This window comes from Emydura macquarii, unplaced genomic scaffold, assembly GCF_026122565.2.
Source record: "Emydura macquarii macquarii isolate MOO-44397 ecotype Brisbane River unplaced genomic scaffold, CSIRO-AGI_Emac_v2 contig_968, whole genome shotgun sequence".
NCBI lineage: Eukaryota > Metazoa > Chordata > Testudines > Chelidae > Emydura > Emydura macquarii.
In genome coordinates, this window is record NW_027131105.1 from 6,812,873 (window position 1) to 6,829,025 (window position 16,153).

The window sequence follows — 16,153 nt, forward strand, 5'->3', positions numbered from 1 at the left end:
GGGGGGAGGCGAGGCCGCGGATGTTCCACGACGGCGTCACGAGGCCACGCCAACGATGGGTGGCAGGAGGCCGCTGTGGCGGCTAATGACGCTGTCACGCCTCAGCAAAAAAGTTGCCCGAGCGGGGTGCTGTGACGTCACACGATGACGTCACCGCACAGCCCAACGATGCACGGGTGTCACCTGTTACCAGGGCGTACCCTCCACCCAGCTCCATCCATGGGGGGGGGGGCGCAGCCTGCCCGGGCTCGTGCGTTGCTAAGAAGGGGGGCGGGTCTTAGAGGGGGGAAGTTGCTGCTGGGGCGGTTGCTAGGGCTGGGGGGAAGCACTTCCGGTTCCGTCGCAGGCCCGATGGGTGCCCCGGAAGCGCTCGCGCTCGGTGCGGGGCGGGCTGCAGCAGCTCAAAGATGGCGGCGGAGGAGCCTCTGCAGAAGCCGGAGCCGCTGGGGGGGGACACGGATGGTAATGGGGGGAGGGGCGGCAGGGGAGTCCCCCCATAAGGTAGTGCGGGGGAGGGGCGGGACCCCCCGCGAGACGTGCCCCCTCCCGCCCCAGAAACAGCCCCAGCGCCAGCCGGAGACGAGGCCCTGCCGCCCTCCGCGGGGCGGGACAAGGGCCTCCGCATCCCACCGGCCTAACGCGGCCCTGCTCCCGAACAGAGAGCGGGGCAGGGTGGGCGCGGGGACCCCTCTGGCGAGACCCCGCCCGGCCCCCCCGAGAGACGAGCTCCCCGGCCCTGTTTTCCCCCGCCCGCCCCCGGGCCCGGATTCCCCTCCCCAGGGAGAGGTTCCGCCCCCCCCCCCGCAGAGACAAGAACAGGCTTCTCTCCCCCACATCCCAGCCCCCTTCAGTGGAACCAACCTCCTTCCCTGCCCCCTAGATCCCAGCTCTGCCTTCCCTCCCAGGCTAGGCTTTCCCCATTGAAAAGGCTTCTTCCTTCTCCCCTCCCCCCCCCAAACCTCAGAGAAAAGGTCCCTCCCTTCCCCAGATCCCAGACTCGCTCATCTCCCCACTTCTGCTCGAGCCACATCTTTGCTAACCTTCCCCCACAGGGAGCGCCTCCCCAAATCCCAGACATGCTTCCCAAGACCCCATGGGAGTGGATTGGTCTGCCCCATATCACAGAGCTACGCCCTCTCAGGAGCTGCACCCCGCAGTTCTCCAGCTTTCACCACAAGAAACTCCTCACCCGCCCCCAGGATCTGCTTCCCCCCATCCCGTGGGCCCGTGATCCCCTTCTCCTCCAGGAAACTTCTCCTCCCCCATCTGCCCCGAGGCCTAGTGCCTCCCTCCTCCCCTCCCCCAAAATGCACCAACCCATTGTGCCCTGCTCCTGCAACGGTTGCAATCACTCCACCCCACTCACAGCCCCTCCTAGGGGACAGGATCTTGAGGCCTAGAGATATGGTCATCCACGTGATGCAGGATTCCCTGGTATTGGTGCAATGGGTGCCATAGCCTGCCCTGCTCTTTCATCAGCAGGGACCCCTGGGGAGTGGTCCCTGGCAATGAGACACTGAGAATGCCCTACCCGCTCTTTCCGCTTGAATGTACACCCTACTCTGATCATTTCCTGGCTGTACGCAGCACCGTTCTGTGAGATAGGATCTCCATCCCCAGCAGCACCCCTATGGGGGACAGGATTCCCACCACTTGTGCCCTGAGGCCTAGAGACCAGGCTACATCAACCCACCCTGCGTCAGCCGCTGTCTGTGCCCGCCTCGGTCCTGATTTCCCTGGGAGGCAGGACCTGGCCTGGCCCCCTGAGGACGTTCCCTCCACTCGGTTGCGTGTCTCTCACTGCCATGCGGCAAGACTTAGCGAAGGGGGTGGGTTGGGGGGGAAGGAGGCTCCCAACCAAATCACCCATCACAAGGGAGTCCTAAAACTCCCATTGGCACATGGTCTCCTTAACCCAGCTCCCATTACTGTCTGATTACCCCCATCCTGCCTGGAGACCCAGCCCCTCACCTCCTCCTTCTCCCACTCCCAGCAGCAGGCATCCTAGATGGTTTGGCGTGACACCCTGCTTAGGCCATCCCTAACTGGGAGCCATAAATAATATATGAATTGTTTGTTGAAAGGTGGAGGGGGACTGTTAGAACAAGCAATGGCTCTGCAAATGGAGGAGCATCTGGGGTGCCCAGGGCTGAAGAAAACGGACTTACCTTCTCGCCACCCAGTAGCTTCCAGATGAGCTTGGCCCCCTTTTTTAAGTGCAGTTCCTGCCCCCCGGAGCAGGACTGAAAAACCCTGTTTAAATTCTGTGCGCATGGCACGACGAGGGCTCTTTGGCTTGAAATGTCCCCAGTAGAGAGAGTTGGTCCCAGTTCCCTTCAGCCAGCGAAGATCTGGCCTCCAATCCCCAGACGGTTCTGTTGACGAAGGGGGGCCGTGGTCCAGCTGGGTCCGTTCTGGGCGAGACTCTTGCGGTGGGGTATCTGCTCCTGTTGTTGCCCAGTAGGCTGAGGAGAACGGGGGTGTTTGTGCATATACCCCACATGGTTCTTTCCACCCTCTGTTATTTGGCCTCTGCAGAGCAAGAGAGGGGCCCTCTGTCACCTTAGCAGGGACGCGTCCCGTTAGGCTGGGCATCAGACTCGGGACTCATGTCTGCCGGTGACGTGTGAAATGAAACCGGCCCAGATTGCTTTCTCATCTTCCCGCAGAGCTGGCAGAGCTTCTCTCTGTCTTGGAGCTGAGCCAAACAGCACCGAGAGGCGGACGGGTAGCGACGGTAAACGGGAGGCTGTTTGCGTCCGAAAGTTCCCCTCCTTTGGGAGACTTATTTGAGGTGAAGCTCAGTCGGACTCCTGGGTTCCGAGCCTGGCTCAAAATCATTCCCCCTCAGTTTCCCCATCTGGGAAAGGGGCACAACAGCCGCGTCATTAGTTACAGGGGAGGGTGGGAGAGCTGGCGAGTTTCACCGGGCCACATCCATGGCCGGTGTCAATTGCCATAGCTCTAGGGAATCCGGCGGAGCCAGGGCCTTTTACGCAAGCCGAGGAACTGGCCCAGTGCCTTGATGTACTTTCATTTGATCGTTATTCATAGATCGGTCGAGGCCAGGAGGAGGGATCGTTTGATTGAGGCCCAGGGACTCATCCAACTTTTTCTCCGGATCCCCCTGCGATTTCAGTTGCATTTCCTTATTTTTATATATATAAAAAAAACCCAAAAGAGAAGCTCCCTCGCCGCAACAGGGGAAATGAACTGTGTGCTCGAGTGCTTTCAGCTGCATAGTATAGAAACGAGATCTTTCTCTTCAAATCAGTCAGATCTGAAGTGTGGCATGCGCACAGATTTTGGAGCATTATATATCTATTTCAGTTAGGGGAGTGGTGATGTCTTTTGAAACAGGCTTACTTTTTATGGTACCTGCCTGAGGCAGATGTGGTTACGCTGGCTTCAAGGTGCCTAACGCTGGTATAGCTGTTTCCCCTTCTCAAACCGCAGTGTGTGCGTGCAGAGAAGGGCTTCTAGGGTGATCAGGAACAGGAGAGCCGATCTTCGGAATGGAGAGCGAAAGGGCTGGGCTTGGTTAGCCTGGCTGGGGGAGAGCGTCTGGTTGCACTGTATAAATGGACCAGTGGGGTTAACCCCAGTGAGGAAGAAGAGCTCGTGAAGTTAAAGGAGAATGTTGGCATGAGAGCAGATGGGGTGAGCTGGCCAGGAAGTGACGGAGGCTGGCGAGGAGGAGAAGAAGGTTTCTGCCCATCAAAAGAGGGAGATTCTGGAGCAGCCTCCCTGTAGGAGCAGAGGGGGGCAAACGACCCAAGGAGTCTGAAGATGGAGCAGGACTATGCTGAGCAGGGGCCGCCTGCGTTATATCCCATGTCCAGGAGTAAACGATGCCAGCATAAAGCACCCGTATGCTGGTATCCGTGCTACGGGGTTGTGCTGCTCTAGCTCTACCGGCGTAGTTAGCGATTCATAGAGCGTGAGGCCGGAAAGGACTGTGAGATCCTCTAGGCCAGCGGGTTCTCAGACTTTTTTGGCTGGGACTCCTTTGCAAATATTTCAGGCTCTGACGATCCCTCTAAAAAGTGATGCCCTCTCTCCCCCACCGTGCCATGCCACTGGCATACGTGGTGTCTGACAGCTCGTGACAATAACCTCACGACCCCCAGTTTGAAAACCCCCACTCTAGTCCGAGCTCCTGCACAGGTATGCCCGAGCATTTCACCCACTTCCCCCGCTCTGTTGAGCCTGATGGCTTATATTTGTCTCCAGCCTCTTCCAGAAAGGCCTCTAGGTTGAAGTTGAGATGGAGAATCCAGTCAATCACTGGGGCCATCGGTTAAAGCAACACGACGTTAGCGCGTTGACAAGACCCTTGCGATCTTAGTGGCCGGTCGTGCTAAAGTGTTTTGGAGAGAAGTGTGGCTGCTTAGACGCTTATGGTGCTGCCTCGTGGGTTTGTCTTGAGGTGTTTATGAACGACAGCTTTGGTTTCTGTCAGCTCAAGAGCCGCTTGTGTCTGTAACGAGCAGGGCTTAGAAAGACGTGTTCTGGCCTCTGCAGAGGCCACTGGCTGGAGCCGCACCCGGAGATTTGTTATAGCCACGCTTCTGGCTGAGTTAGACGACCATTTGCATGAGAGAAGGAATTTTGAAAACTAGCCCTGTCGGGTGCCTCAGCTGGCAGGTGGGTGCCGGCTTTCTCGCATGGGGGTTATTCTGCTTGCTCTGCCTTCTTCTGAGAGAACATTTGTTGTCTGAAGTCGACGGTGAACCCTCGAAGGGAAACGACTCATTTTGGCAATCTGACGCATCAATCGATCTCTGACCTAGATCAGGGAGCCCACTGTGCTGTGCGCCGCGCAGGCCTCCCTGTCTGAGATTGGGCGGCAAGGAGGGCCTGCTGGGCCGGGATCCGGCCGGGACACCCCCCCTGGAGATCGGGGAACCCATCATGCTGGACGCTGCACAGACACCTCGCGAGAGATGGGCCCTGCCCCAAGGAGCTCAGCCTCTCTAACCAGCACAGGAGAAGACCCCTTATCCCCATTTTGCAGAGGGGGAAGATGGAGGTCCAGCGAGATGAAAGGAGTTGCTCAAATTCGATGGCAGAGCCAGAAAGGGAAGCCACGTTTCCCAAGTCTCAGCTCACTGACGTGACGTGAAGGACAAGCCTTCCCCCTCCAGCCTCGCGGACGGAGTCCTGGCTAGATGATCTTGGGCACCGTCGGCACCCTAGGGTGGGAGGGATGGGCGATGGGAGGAATGTAAGCAAAAGGCAGGGGAGGCCAAACCTTGGGGAACTCATCCTGATGGTACGCGGGAGCCCCCTGAGGGAGGGGGTGTGACATTTGAGACTGGAGCCCAGGGGAGCAGCCCGGAGGGGACGGTCTGAACCGGCTGGGGAGCAGCCGAGCATCTCAGTCCATGTCTCCTTCTCTTCCAGGCGTCAACTGTTTGGCGTATGACGAAGCCATCATGGCTCAGCAGGATCGCATCCAGCAAGAGGTGAGGCTCCTGGGGTGGTTGCTGTCTGCAAGGGTGCAGGGGGAAGGAGCTCGCTGGACCTGCCAGGGGTCAGTGGGCGGATCTCAGAGGGGCCTTTGTGTCCTTGCCCTGCCCCGCCCTGTTCTCTCCCTTCATGGCATCCTGGGAGTTTCATGGTCTATCTCCAGCCTCCGGGACTTCGGGGTCTCGGTACCTGGCTGCCGCCTTCCCTGTGCTGACCCCTTAAATCTCTGCTGCACGGCTTGCCTGTAGCCTGTCACGTTCCCCCTAGCCTGTAGCCGGTCAGCTGAGGGCTGAGCGCTCCCCCCACCAACCCCCGAGATGGGACACAGCCATCCTTCACCCCCAGCTCCGTCCTTTGCCTCCAGAGGAAATGGGGAGCATGGGCATGGGTGTCGGGACTCCTGGGTTGTGGGATCCACATCTGGGGAGGGCAGTAGGGAGTGGATGGGACTCTTGGGGTGGACTTAGGCTTGGTGGGATGTGGGGGTAGAGGGGGAAGAGGGGTGTCGAGACTCCTGGCGGCAGAGGGGAGGAAGAGATGGGGGTGGGGTGACCCAGGGGGCTAGAGGATGTGTTGGTGTCAGGCCTCCTAGAATGGGCTGCTAGGCAGCAGGGGGCACCGGGTACTGGTGTGAGGGTGCCACGAGGGCCAATGGAAAAATTTCCATCCCAACTCTCTTCTGCCTGTAGTTGGGTTTGTGACACAGCTGATTTTCTCATGAAAAGCATCAGCTGCTGCTTCCAATCCCGATCCCTGTCGTGTTCCACGGAGGGTTTACGCATGCACCACGCTTCCGGAGCTGGAGATTTGGAGAGAAGTCACGTCCGTTGGCCCTCGCCTCACCTCACGGTTTTGTCTGGGGCGGAGCGACGGCATCTCCGGTTGCTTCTCACTGCCACGTGGCCTGAGTCGGAGCTACTGGCGTCCTCTCATCTCTGGTGCATTTAAAACAAAAAAAAGGCTTTAGAATGGTACACGGTGAGTTGTATGCTAGGGTTTGGTTTTTTGTTTTTCGTTTAATGGTTTCTACTGTTGTTTGGTGGTAGTTTTTAGGAGGTAAGAGAACGTGAGGAATCTGTTCACCACTCTTCCCCCCAGCCCTCACGCCTGGGCACTGGGTTATGCCGAAGACGCCAGGGTTCAAGATCTGTGCCTCCTGCCTGCCATCTTTGTCGGTCAGTGACGAGCACTGCTGCCACCTCTCTTTCTTGGGAGAAGACCCCGTTTCATCCAGGTGCAGCATCCACCTGTCCTTCCCAAACCGTAACTGAGGAGGCCAAGGCCCTCTGTCTCGAGAAGCTCTTTGTGGAAGTCACCACGAGGCCACAGTCGGCTTCAGGCCCAGGAACTCTCCTCCCTCCTCCGGTACGTCGGCCTGACCGACCCGGAGTGGGCGCCTCCGACTGCGGAGATCGAGTCCAGTTCTGCTGGGATCGGTAGTGAGAACCCTGTACCAGGGCCTACTCGGGAGGCAAGGAAGTGTGCCCCCAAGTGTGGCGGTCAGTCTTCCTCCAGACCCAAGGAGGACGCTGCACCTTCTGTGAGTTCCAGCCATGGAGAAGCAGCGCATTCCAAGGCTTATGAGCATGACGAGAAATAACACGGAGTGGCGGATCCGCCGGTCCAGAGCCCCAAGCCCCATATGTCTTCCAACTCGGCCACCCCTAAGTCAAGGGAACTGGTCTTCCGCTCCGGGTACCCAGCGTGTGCCGTCGCTGCCGGGGAGACCAGAGGCAGCGCCCGAGCCTCGTGAAGTCTTTGCTCCAGGAGAAGTGAGGTCTCCGCACCTTCCTCTGCAGTCTGCACCTAGGACGCTGTGATCTGCAACCCAGCGCACACCTCAGTTGAGTCTCTGACAGTTTACATGGTTCGGACGGCACCACCATCGGAACTGGGATCCGATTTTTCCTCCTAGGAGGATTCAGGTGGAGTGCAGGGGTCGCCCATCCCCAACCGTCGCTCCGAGCACCCCCAGTTTCATGGCAGAACCTTCCTCTACCCCAGCAGAGAAGCCACCGGCGTCCCACTCTACGGGGCCGGATCCTTCCTGTCAGCTACACTGGGGGTCCCGGCCTGGATACTGACCCGTGGAGCTTCCTTGTTCACCGAGCGAGGGTTCGTCCCTCTCCCCTCCCAGAGGATGAGGTGTTGGTACCACCGGAACAGGAATGCTCGCCATCATCTTCTGCGGACACAGTGGCGACTTTGGTTCCCCTTTCGCCCCCAGATGATTTTCGCTAGTTCCAGGACCTCCTGCAAAGAGCCTTCCCCGGAAGAAGCACTGGACAAATGGCCTCAGCTTCTGGATCTCCTTCGGGCCTTGGTACTGACCCGGGTCGCTCTACCGCTCTTCGGCTGGCTCGCACCGTCCGATGTATCCCGGTCACTGGCGCTTCTGCCCCTGAGGGGCCAGAAATGAGGTCCTCTGTGCCAGCCAAGGGGCCTGAGGTTCTGTTTTCTCACTCCCCCCCCAATTCCCTTGTGATCCAAGTGGCAATGGAGCGAGCCGGGCAGCAGCACTGACGCTGCATCCCGGCGGACCAGACGGGGAGGGTGAGCGGCCGGACGTTCTGGGCCGCAACATCTCCCGGTTGGCCAGCCACCAGTTTGGGATCTCGAACTATCTGACCTGATTGGAGGGCCTTCTCCACTCCAGTAAATTGGAGGACTTTACCGACAAACTCCCCCAGCCGGATGGAGCCTGTTTCCAGGCTATCCTGGAGGAGGACAAGCCAGTTGCGAGGACAGTGCTTCGGTCCGCAGCGGTAACGGCAGATGGCTCTGCGCGCCTGATGGCTACGGACGTCGTGACGACATTCATCTGGTTTCTTCAGGGAAGTGCTGAGTGGCAAAGAGGGACCGCATAGGGTGGCGACAGAGCACGTTCCTCTGGAGTCTCTGGGCATGGGGTTCTAGTCCCCTGATTTTCCAGTACCCGAGAAGGAGGGCGGCGGAGACCACTCCCGGACTGCGGATGTCTCCATTGCTTGGTACGTGAGCCAAAGCACCGTACAGTCTCCTTAGTGGCCAGCGGAGGGATATGCGGAGGGAGGCCTGTTTCTGCATGGACGTCCATCCAACCCACAGGAGATGGTTGAGGTTCGCGGTAGGCCCCGAGCGCTTCCAAGGCAGGGTCCCACCGTTCGCATTCCCTCTCGCTCCATGGGTCTTTGCCACCGTTTTCTCTGGCATGGCGGCCCACCTCCAGTGGCGTCCCATTCCCCTAGCTCGACGACCGGCCGCTGGCAGTGCCGTCCAGGGACGAGTCTCAACCTCTGTGTTCCTTGGACCCCTTTCCTCCCCGGGGGTGAACGTCTGTGTTGAAAAATGGACTGTGGTTCCTGCGCAGTCCCTGCACGTCCTTGGGGCCTCCGGTGACCTGGCCTCAGCACAAGCCCGCTTACCGAGGGACGGGTTCCAGATCCCGCAGAAACCCGTCACCCGAAAAATCGGTGGCAGTCCTTCCGTTCCATCAGGACTGGCCTGGGACAGGCGGTTGCCCATGCGCACATCCCTGTCTTCGCTCACCGTCAACCTCTCGCCGTCTTGAGCTGTGGCTCCAGAAAGCCTCACCCACGTGATGGACTGTGGCCTTTCTGCTGGCGGTCTCTCCCAAGGCGCCCTCCACGCACCAGCAGCAGAGGGACCCAAGACAGGTCTGTGCCGGAATGCCTTTCCCTCTATCTTCCTCAGATTTGACGATGATCGCTCCCTGGACAGGGCGCCCACCCGGGGGAGCACCTGACATGAAGGACCTGGACCCCTCGCCGATCCAGAAGGCACATCGTCAACATCTTGGAGCTTTGGGCGATATGGAGAGCATGTCACGCATGTCTTCCATCCCTTTCCTCCCGTCGTGGTCACTGCACATCCGACATCCAGAAGGAAGGGGGGCGCTAGGCTGTGCGGGGAAAGGGTTTGTCTGTTGGATTGGTGCATCGCCCATGAGATCCTGTCAACAGCAGCCTCTCTTCCGGGATCTCGGAATGTGATCGCGGATCGTCTCAGCAGGAAGTTTGCGGCCGATGGCGAGCGGGAGCTTCGCAACGCCGTAGTCGACGACATTTTCGGTCAACAGGGGACTCTGACCTGGGATCTCTTTGCCTCCCCCGCCAACAGCAAGCGTACCACGTCTTGCTCCTTGCCGGGAGGGGGGCGGAGGGGTGGAGCTCAGCGTCCATTCCCAGGGTGCTACCTTCGTCTTCCTCTGGTCGGACCCGATCCAGTAGACGTTTTCCCCTCGTACCGCTCCTGCCCCGGGTCCTTCATGAGAGCAGGTGGGAGAAGTTCCATGGTTATTCCGATCTCCCTGTTCTGATTTCCTCACCGCCTTCGCCACCTCCCCTGCCAGCTTTCCCGGAGCCACTCATGCAAGAGGGTGGCAGGAGCGGGCGTCCTGATCCGCTTACGCTTGATGTGGGCGCTTGGTTTCGGGACGGACGTTTTTGCTAGAAGGGTGATGTTTGTCGGCTGCACAAGATGCCCTTTTGAGCCGCAGGAAGGAGTCTGGGCGGCGTTCGCAGCGGGCCGAGCGGCAGTGCTTCACCTCCTGGGCACAACAGAGGGGTTTAGTCCCTGAGGACTCGGACCTTCCCCTTCTTGCGGACCGCCTTCTGTCCTTGAAGACATCGGGAGTCGCTCTCGATTCTGTTAAGGTCGTGGTAGGGCACTCCCTATTAGGCGTCCATTGAGGGCCAGGTTTTGGAAGGGTCTCCTGAGAACGTTCCCAGCCTTGGAGCCACCGGCTTCATGCCGCCCGTCCCTCCTTTCCCTGAAGGTTGCTTGCCTTCGTGGCAGCCGTTCCTTCTGTGAGAAGGGTAGGTGAGCTGGGGTTAGGGGGGCAGAGGCCACATTCTGTACGGAAAGTTTCCCTGCGCCCGTCCCCCGGGTGTCTGCCCCAGGTGGTATCATCTCGACTGACCCGTACGCTTTCTTCCCGAAGCCTCACCCCCCTGGCAGAGAAGCGGTGCCTGCGCTCTCTCGACGTCCGCAGGGTCTGGTGTCTTGCCAGCAGAGGATGAGAGCATTCACAAAGCCCCCTAGACCGTTTGTCACCAAAATGGAGAAGCTTACGGGGCAGGCGCTGTCCACCCGGAGGATTTCTCAGCGCCTTTCAGGGCGCGTCACACTCCACCAGCGGTCATCGTACCCGCACGAGAGCGCAAGCGTCGACCACAGCTGCCCATGACGACATACTGCCTTCGCATGCGTGCAGGGTGGCCACATGAGGCTTGGCGCATGTGATGCCTCGGCACGAGATTCTGCGCCGGACATCTCATTCGACCGTTCCCTCCGACCCTGCATGGAACACGATCAGGACTGTCGCTGGAAGAAAAAGAGGAGGTTACCCGCCTGTAACGGAGGGCTCTTGGAGATGTGCCATCTCTAGCCGTGTTCCACTTTCTGCCTTCTGCTGCGGATCTCTTCGATGAGCGGCGGAGAAGGCACTATCGAGGGGGTAGGTCCGCCCCACCCTTTGTCGCCTCGGACAAAACCGTGAGGCGAGGCTAGGACACGTGCGTGGACGACAGGACGTGACTCCTTCTCAAAGCCTCCAGCTCCAGACACGTGGGGCGTGCGTGACCCCTCCGTGGAACACAGGTAGGGCCCGCGCAGCTCAAAAAGCCCTCTGTTACAGGAAAGTAACCTCTGCTTGCCTGGGGAAAGGGTAGCATGCGTTCGGGTGTTGTGTTCCCTGTCCCAGATCCCAACCCGAGCATCCAAAAAAGGACCAGATTTTGATTGGGGAATGGCGCCACAGGGCCTCCTGGGAGCGGGAGTTTGGGTGTCTCGTGCTCCCATGCTCCTCTATGAGCCGGGCACTCTGGCTGGACCGCATCTCCTGTGAGGTGGTACAGCTGCCATGGTGCCTCGTGGGAGGCACGCTCCTAGCGGGAGCCTGGGTGATGGCGGGGAATGGCCACGTGAGCCACCCGCACCGCGATGGCTGGGCGGCGGCTCGGCGAGAGGGTGACGGCAGCGCACTGGTAGGGGACATCTTCCAGCGGGGGCCCCTGGAAGGGAATAGGGGCGTGAGGTAGCCAGAGTATGAGTCTCATGAGGCGCTGCCACTGGCCAGACAGTTCTAAGTGTCCCGCCGCAGGCTCGGGGGGTCTCTTAGCTGGGTGCGCCCTGTCCACTGCCTCTCACGGCGCCTCCCATCGTCTTTGCAGATCGCCGTTCAGAACCCCCTGGTGTCAGACAGACTGGAGCTGTCGGTTCTGTACAAGGAGTACGCCGAGGACGATCACGTCTATCAAGAAAAGATCAAGGTAGGGGCATGCTCTGCTCTAGGAGTCCCCCCCGCCTCCATGCCAGGCCCGCAACCCCAGGCCCCTTCTTCCTTCGTTCCCCTGCCCGAGTCTCCTAGGTCCTAGGTTGTCCCAGCTCCCCAATCCCCTCATCGCAGCCCCCCTGTCGTCACTGTGACTGCTCGGGCCCCCTGCTTCCCCTGCCCCCAAAGTCCCTCGGCTTCCCCTCCCTGAGCTCCCACTCTCTGGCCTTCCTCTGCATGGTCCCTAAGTTCCCCATCAGGCTTGGGAAGGAGCAGGAGGAGTAATGATGCTCGGTCTGTAGATGGCAGCGTCGGCTGCTAAGCTAGCGGCCCCTTTCCCTATGAGAGACTTGTTTGTGCCTCCTCTCTCACGCAGGACCTGCTCAAAAAGTATTCGTACATCCGGAAGACGCGGCCCGACGGCAACTGCTTCTACCGGGCGTTTGGCTTCTCGCACCTGGAGGCCCTGCTAGAGGACAGCAAGGAGCTACAAAGGTAGGGCGCGCTCTTTGGGGTGGAGCCAGCTTGGCGACGCCGAAAGGGATGCAGGATCCCCAGGCGCAGGGTCGTCGGGACTGAAAAAGGTCCCCTCTCTCGTCTGGCACAGCGAAGCCGGCCTCGTCAAGCTTGGACCTGTGCGCCAGTCCTCCCTCCTCCCCCTGCCTTCGGTGGCTCTGATGCCCCTTCCCCTGCGCTAACGCCGAGGGCATCCGTACGGACTTTAAAGTCGATCGACTCCCCGGCCCCGAACGTTAGCCCTACGGCACCTTTCTGAGCGGAATTGTCCGCAGCGGCGGCAGGGAGCCAGGCTCGGCAGTCCCAAGGTTCCCTTGTGGTTTGCATCTTTTGTCGTCAAAGGTCATGCTTCAGGGCTTCGGCTGTTCTCCTGTAGGGAAGGGATGAGACGAATTTTTCCCTCTAGCGTATTCCGCCTGCTTGTTTTTGGTTTGGTTTTGCCTTGCCTTCTTCCTCTGTAGCATCCAGGGCGGCCTGGGCCAGCACCGGGACACCCGGGGGTGCCGAGATCGCTTCCCTGGATCTGCTGGCCATGCTCCCACTAACGCAGCCCGACGTGCCCTGTGCCTTCTCGGCAACGAAGGCACGCTGTCGACTCCTCTGCGGCTTCTTGTCCACCGCGAGCCCCGGGTCCTTTGGTGCCGACTCGGTCCCCAGCCTGTAGCGGCGTATGGGATTGTTTAGTTCTAAGCGCAGGACTCTGCAGCGGTCCTTGTCAATCGTTTTGAGCCCAATCCTCCAATTTGTCTAGGTCACTCCGTGCCCTGTCCCCGCCCTCCAGGGTGTCCACTGGTCCCCGCAGTTCAGCGTACTCCATGAGCTTGGCGAGGGCGCAGTGAACCCCACCCTCCAGAGCATTACTGACGATGTTGAACAAAATGGTCCCCGGCCCCAGGGGCACTCCGCTCGTCGCCGGCTGTCAACGCGACTTCGAGCCGACGACATAGCCGGCTTTCTCTGCTTCTTACGGTCCATTCGTCCGAGTCAGGCTTCGATCGGCAGGGACCTTGGGTGTTTTCACCTTGCTCTGTGGCATGCGGTCACCGGGACGTGTTTGCCTCCCTCAATTCCCCGTCCTCTGCCCGGGGCTCCTGGCTGGTTAGCCTTGCTGCAGTCATGGCAGTTTAGCATGCGGGGGGCAGGCGGGCGGGATCGGTGACGACGGGGCGGTCTCTTCTGGCCAGAAACTGTCGGACCTTTGCCCCCTGCTGCCTGTAGCGAGCTCACCTCATCTCATCCCTTGCAGGTTCAAGGAGATCTCTGCCAAAAGCAAGGAGGACCTGGTGTCCCAGGGCTTCACGGAGTTCACAATCGAGGATTTCCATAACACGGTGAGCAGCGTTCCCCCGGGGCGGTGGGGCAGGGCAGGGCAGATCGGGATTTGCGAGACCTGAGTTTGAATCTTGGCTTTCCTGCTGGCTCCCCAGGCGGCTTCCCATATCCTGCCGCCCCCGACCATCGGTTTTCCTCCCGCGTCATAGGCCGGGGACAGCGGCTCAGCCGTGCCTGCATGCCAGCATCACTGAACCAAGTGGGAGCTGTTCATTGTGACTCCCGGCGATCTCGAGGTGGGGTGGGGGGCGGAGCGAAGGGCTGCTTCTGATACTGTTAGACTTCTAAAAGAAATAGCAGGATCTCATCGAGGGGGACAAGGCAATACACCACCTGTACTGTGAAGAGAAGGATTCCAAAAAGCAATCGCCTGCACACTCACACGCACGTACAGATTGACAAAGATGAAATAGAATTACTAGCTTCAGTAGCTCGTGTTTGTCTGCCGGCCAGGCGGCTAAGAGATGAGGGAGGGAGCAGGGGTCTCCGGTGCACAGCGATGCTCCTGGAGGATGATTGTAGAAGCAAAGCCAAAGTCCTCATTTGTTTGGTGTTGTTGACGAGGGTAGGCTTTTCTGCTATTTCAGGGGTTTTGCTCAGTCATGCTGCATCTGCATCTCGGTGCGATTGTTGATCCTCACCCATGTTTTGCAAGCATGACCACGGTGGTTATTTATTCCAGTCGATTTGGTTTGTGGAGGCGGATTTCTGGGTGGCTGTTTTTTGTCCATCCGGGTCATTGTTTTGAGCATTTTAAACATTGGAGGCGGGTGCCTTTTTCTGGGATGTTTTGGTTTTATAGACGTTGTCATCATTTTTTCCTATCGACTTAAAACTCATCATTGGCAGACGTGAGTGTTTTTCAGAAAGGATAACATTTGTTATGATTTAAAATCTTGACTACTATTACAAAACACCCTCATTGAACAGTGAATTTGTTTGTTTTAGAATCTTTGCCGATGTTACTTTAAACGGCGATTATAAAACAGGCATATTTTAACGAGAACCAGCAGTGGTTTTAAAACAAACGTACGAATAGCGCACGGATCCTCACAGAAAGCGCCACGGTGCTTTGTCACGTACCCAGAGCGTGAGGGTATTGCCCATAGACTCGATATAAGAGACTCAAGCTCTGGGCCTCCGTTATCCTCTTTTTGATCCTTCCGCTGAGTGAGCAGAACGGGTCATTGTCGGTCATCTCAAAGCTCCGTACCGTGAATCGATTGTAGCGTGAGGTTTGAATTTGGTGAACCTTTTTGTTATTTAACAAGGACGGCTGAGATTTAGTGCCATTCAGAACGGATGAACAGCAATAGACACTATGCCTTCGGTCGTGGGGGAGCAACCCATGAGACCATCGTGGCAGTGGTACGCTGGGATGTTTTTATTAGTGTGGGAGATTTGGATGGTGCGTTTGTTGCAGAAACAGAGGCGCCTTGCTCTGTTGAAATAGGCGATTGGTTCAGTTCGGTTTGACCAGCAAAGGCCAAGGTTTCCAGAAAAGTTTGTTCCATGGGAAATTCAAAGCGTTTGTATATTTTCTGTTTTTGGCAAATCACATGCACGATTGATTGCTGGGGTACCTTTACTTACGTTTACATTGACATTGCGTAGATTTCAATGTTGTGACAACCCAGTTTCTTAGTAATTAACACATACAGACTGTTTTTATAATACCAAAGATGTGTGTCTACCCCCCTCCTCCCCCCGCCTGCAGTTCATGGACCTGATCGAGCAAGTGGAAAAGCAGAGCACAGTGTCCGAGCTCCTGGCCTCGTTCAATGACCAGAGCACCTCCGACTATCTGGTGGTGTACCTGAGACTGCTGACCTCCGGCTACCTGCAGCGTGAGAGCAAGTTCTTTGAGCACTTCATCGAGGGAGGCCGTAGCATCAAGGAGTTCTGCCAGCAGGTAGGGGGCGGCTCACGGGAGCGGGGTCCTAGCATAGAGTTTGTCTGAAACTCCCAGGTGACCAGCACAGCGAGCAGGGCAGGGCGGGAGCCACAGCCAAACGTCAGCAGACTCACGGTCTCGGCCGGTTCCTAGCTGAACCGAGCTCCAAGAACAGCTTCTTCCCCCCTGGAGGGAGCAGGGGCCCCCCGTCCATGGGGAGAGGGTGGCGAGACCCATGGGCGCCTCCATAGCTGAGTCCCCGAGCTGGCCTGGCCCGCCCCCCTAAGCCTCTGCGTCCTTGTTTTGCCTCCCCCTCGCTGCATTGCAGGAAGTGGAACCCATGTGCAAAGAGAGCGACCACATCCACATCATCGCCCTGGCTCAGGCGCTGAACGTGTCTATCTTGGTGGAGTACATGGACCGGGGCGAGGGTGGAGGCACCAACCCTCACGTCTTCCCTGAAGGCTCGGAGCCCAAGGTGTATCTACTGTACAGACCGGGACACTACGACATCCTGTATAAATAGGTGCTGGCCAGCCTCCGCCCCCACCCCCCCAGCAGTCTCTGTGGTTGTAAATGGTAATCCGTCACACCGCTCTCTCTCTGTTTTCTGTCGTTACACTTGCCCTTCTGTGTTTTATTAAAGGGGATGCTGGTGAACGGAG

General features: G+C 58.5%; 1 protein-coding gene across 2 annotated transcripts; it reads left to right on the forward strand.

Moving 5' to 3' along the window:
- Positions 1–333: 333 nt before the first annotated feature.
- OTUB1 (OTU deubiquitinase, ubiquitin aldehyde binding 1) lies at positions 334–16,153 on the forward strand. Of its 2 annotated transcripts, none has more exons than XM_067544016.1 (7): positions 334–462; positions 5,407–5,468; positions 11,646–11,744; positions 12,123–12,241; positions 13,509–13,593; positions 15,312–15,506; positions 15,817–16,153. In XM_067544016.1, exons 1-7 carry the CDS (start codon positions 408–410, stop codon positions 16,012–16,014), a joined length of 813 nt encoding a protein of 270 aa, XP_067400117.1. In that variant the 5' UTR covers positions 334–407; the 3' UTR covers positions 16,015–16,153. The 2 variants fall into 2 exon arrangements, with proteins under 2 accessions (XP_067400117.1, XP_067400118.1); XM_067544017.1 differs by lacking the exon at positions 334–462 and adding an exon at positions 2,670–2,794.

What these genes read in the sequence shown, in the direction of transcription:
- OTUB1 (XM_067544016.1), top strand. Translation starts at nt 408, where the DNA reads ATGGCGGCGGAGGAGCCTCTGCAGAAGCCGGAGCCGCTGGGGGGGGAC. An exon ending in AGGATCGCATCCAGCAAGAG is followed by an intron (nt 5,469 to 11,645) that starts GTGAGGCTCCTG and finishes TCGTCTTTGCAG; the next exon opens with ATCGCCGTTCAGAACCCCCT. An exon ending in GACAGCAAGGAGCTACAAAG is followed by an intron (nt 12,242 to 13,508) that starts GTAGGGCGCGCT and finishes CATCCCTTGCAG; the next exon opens with GTTCAAGGAGATCTCTGCCA.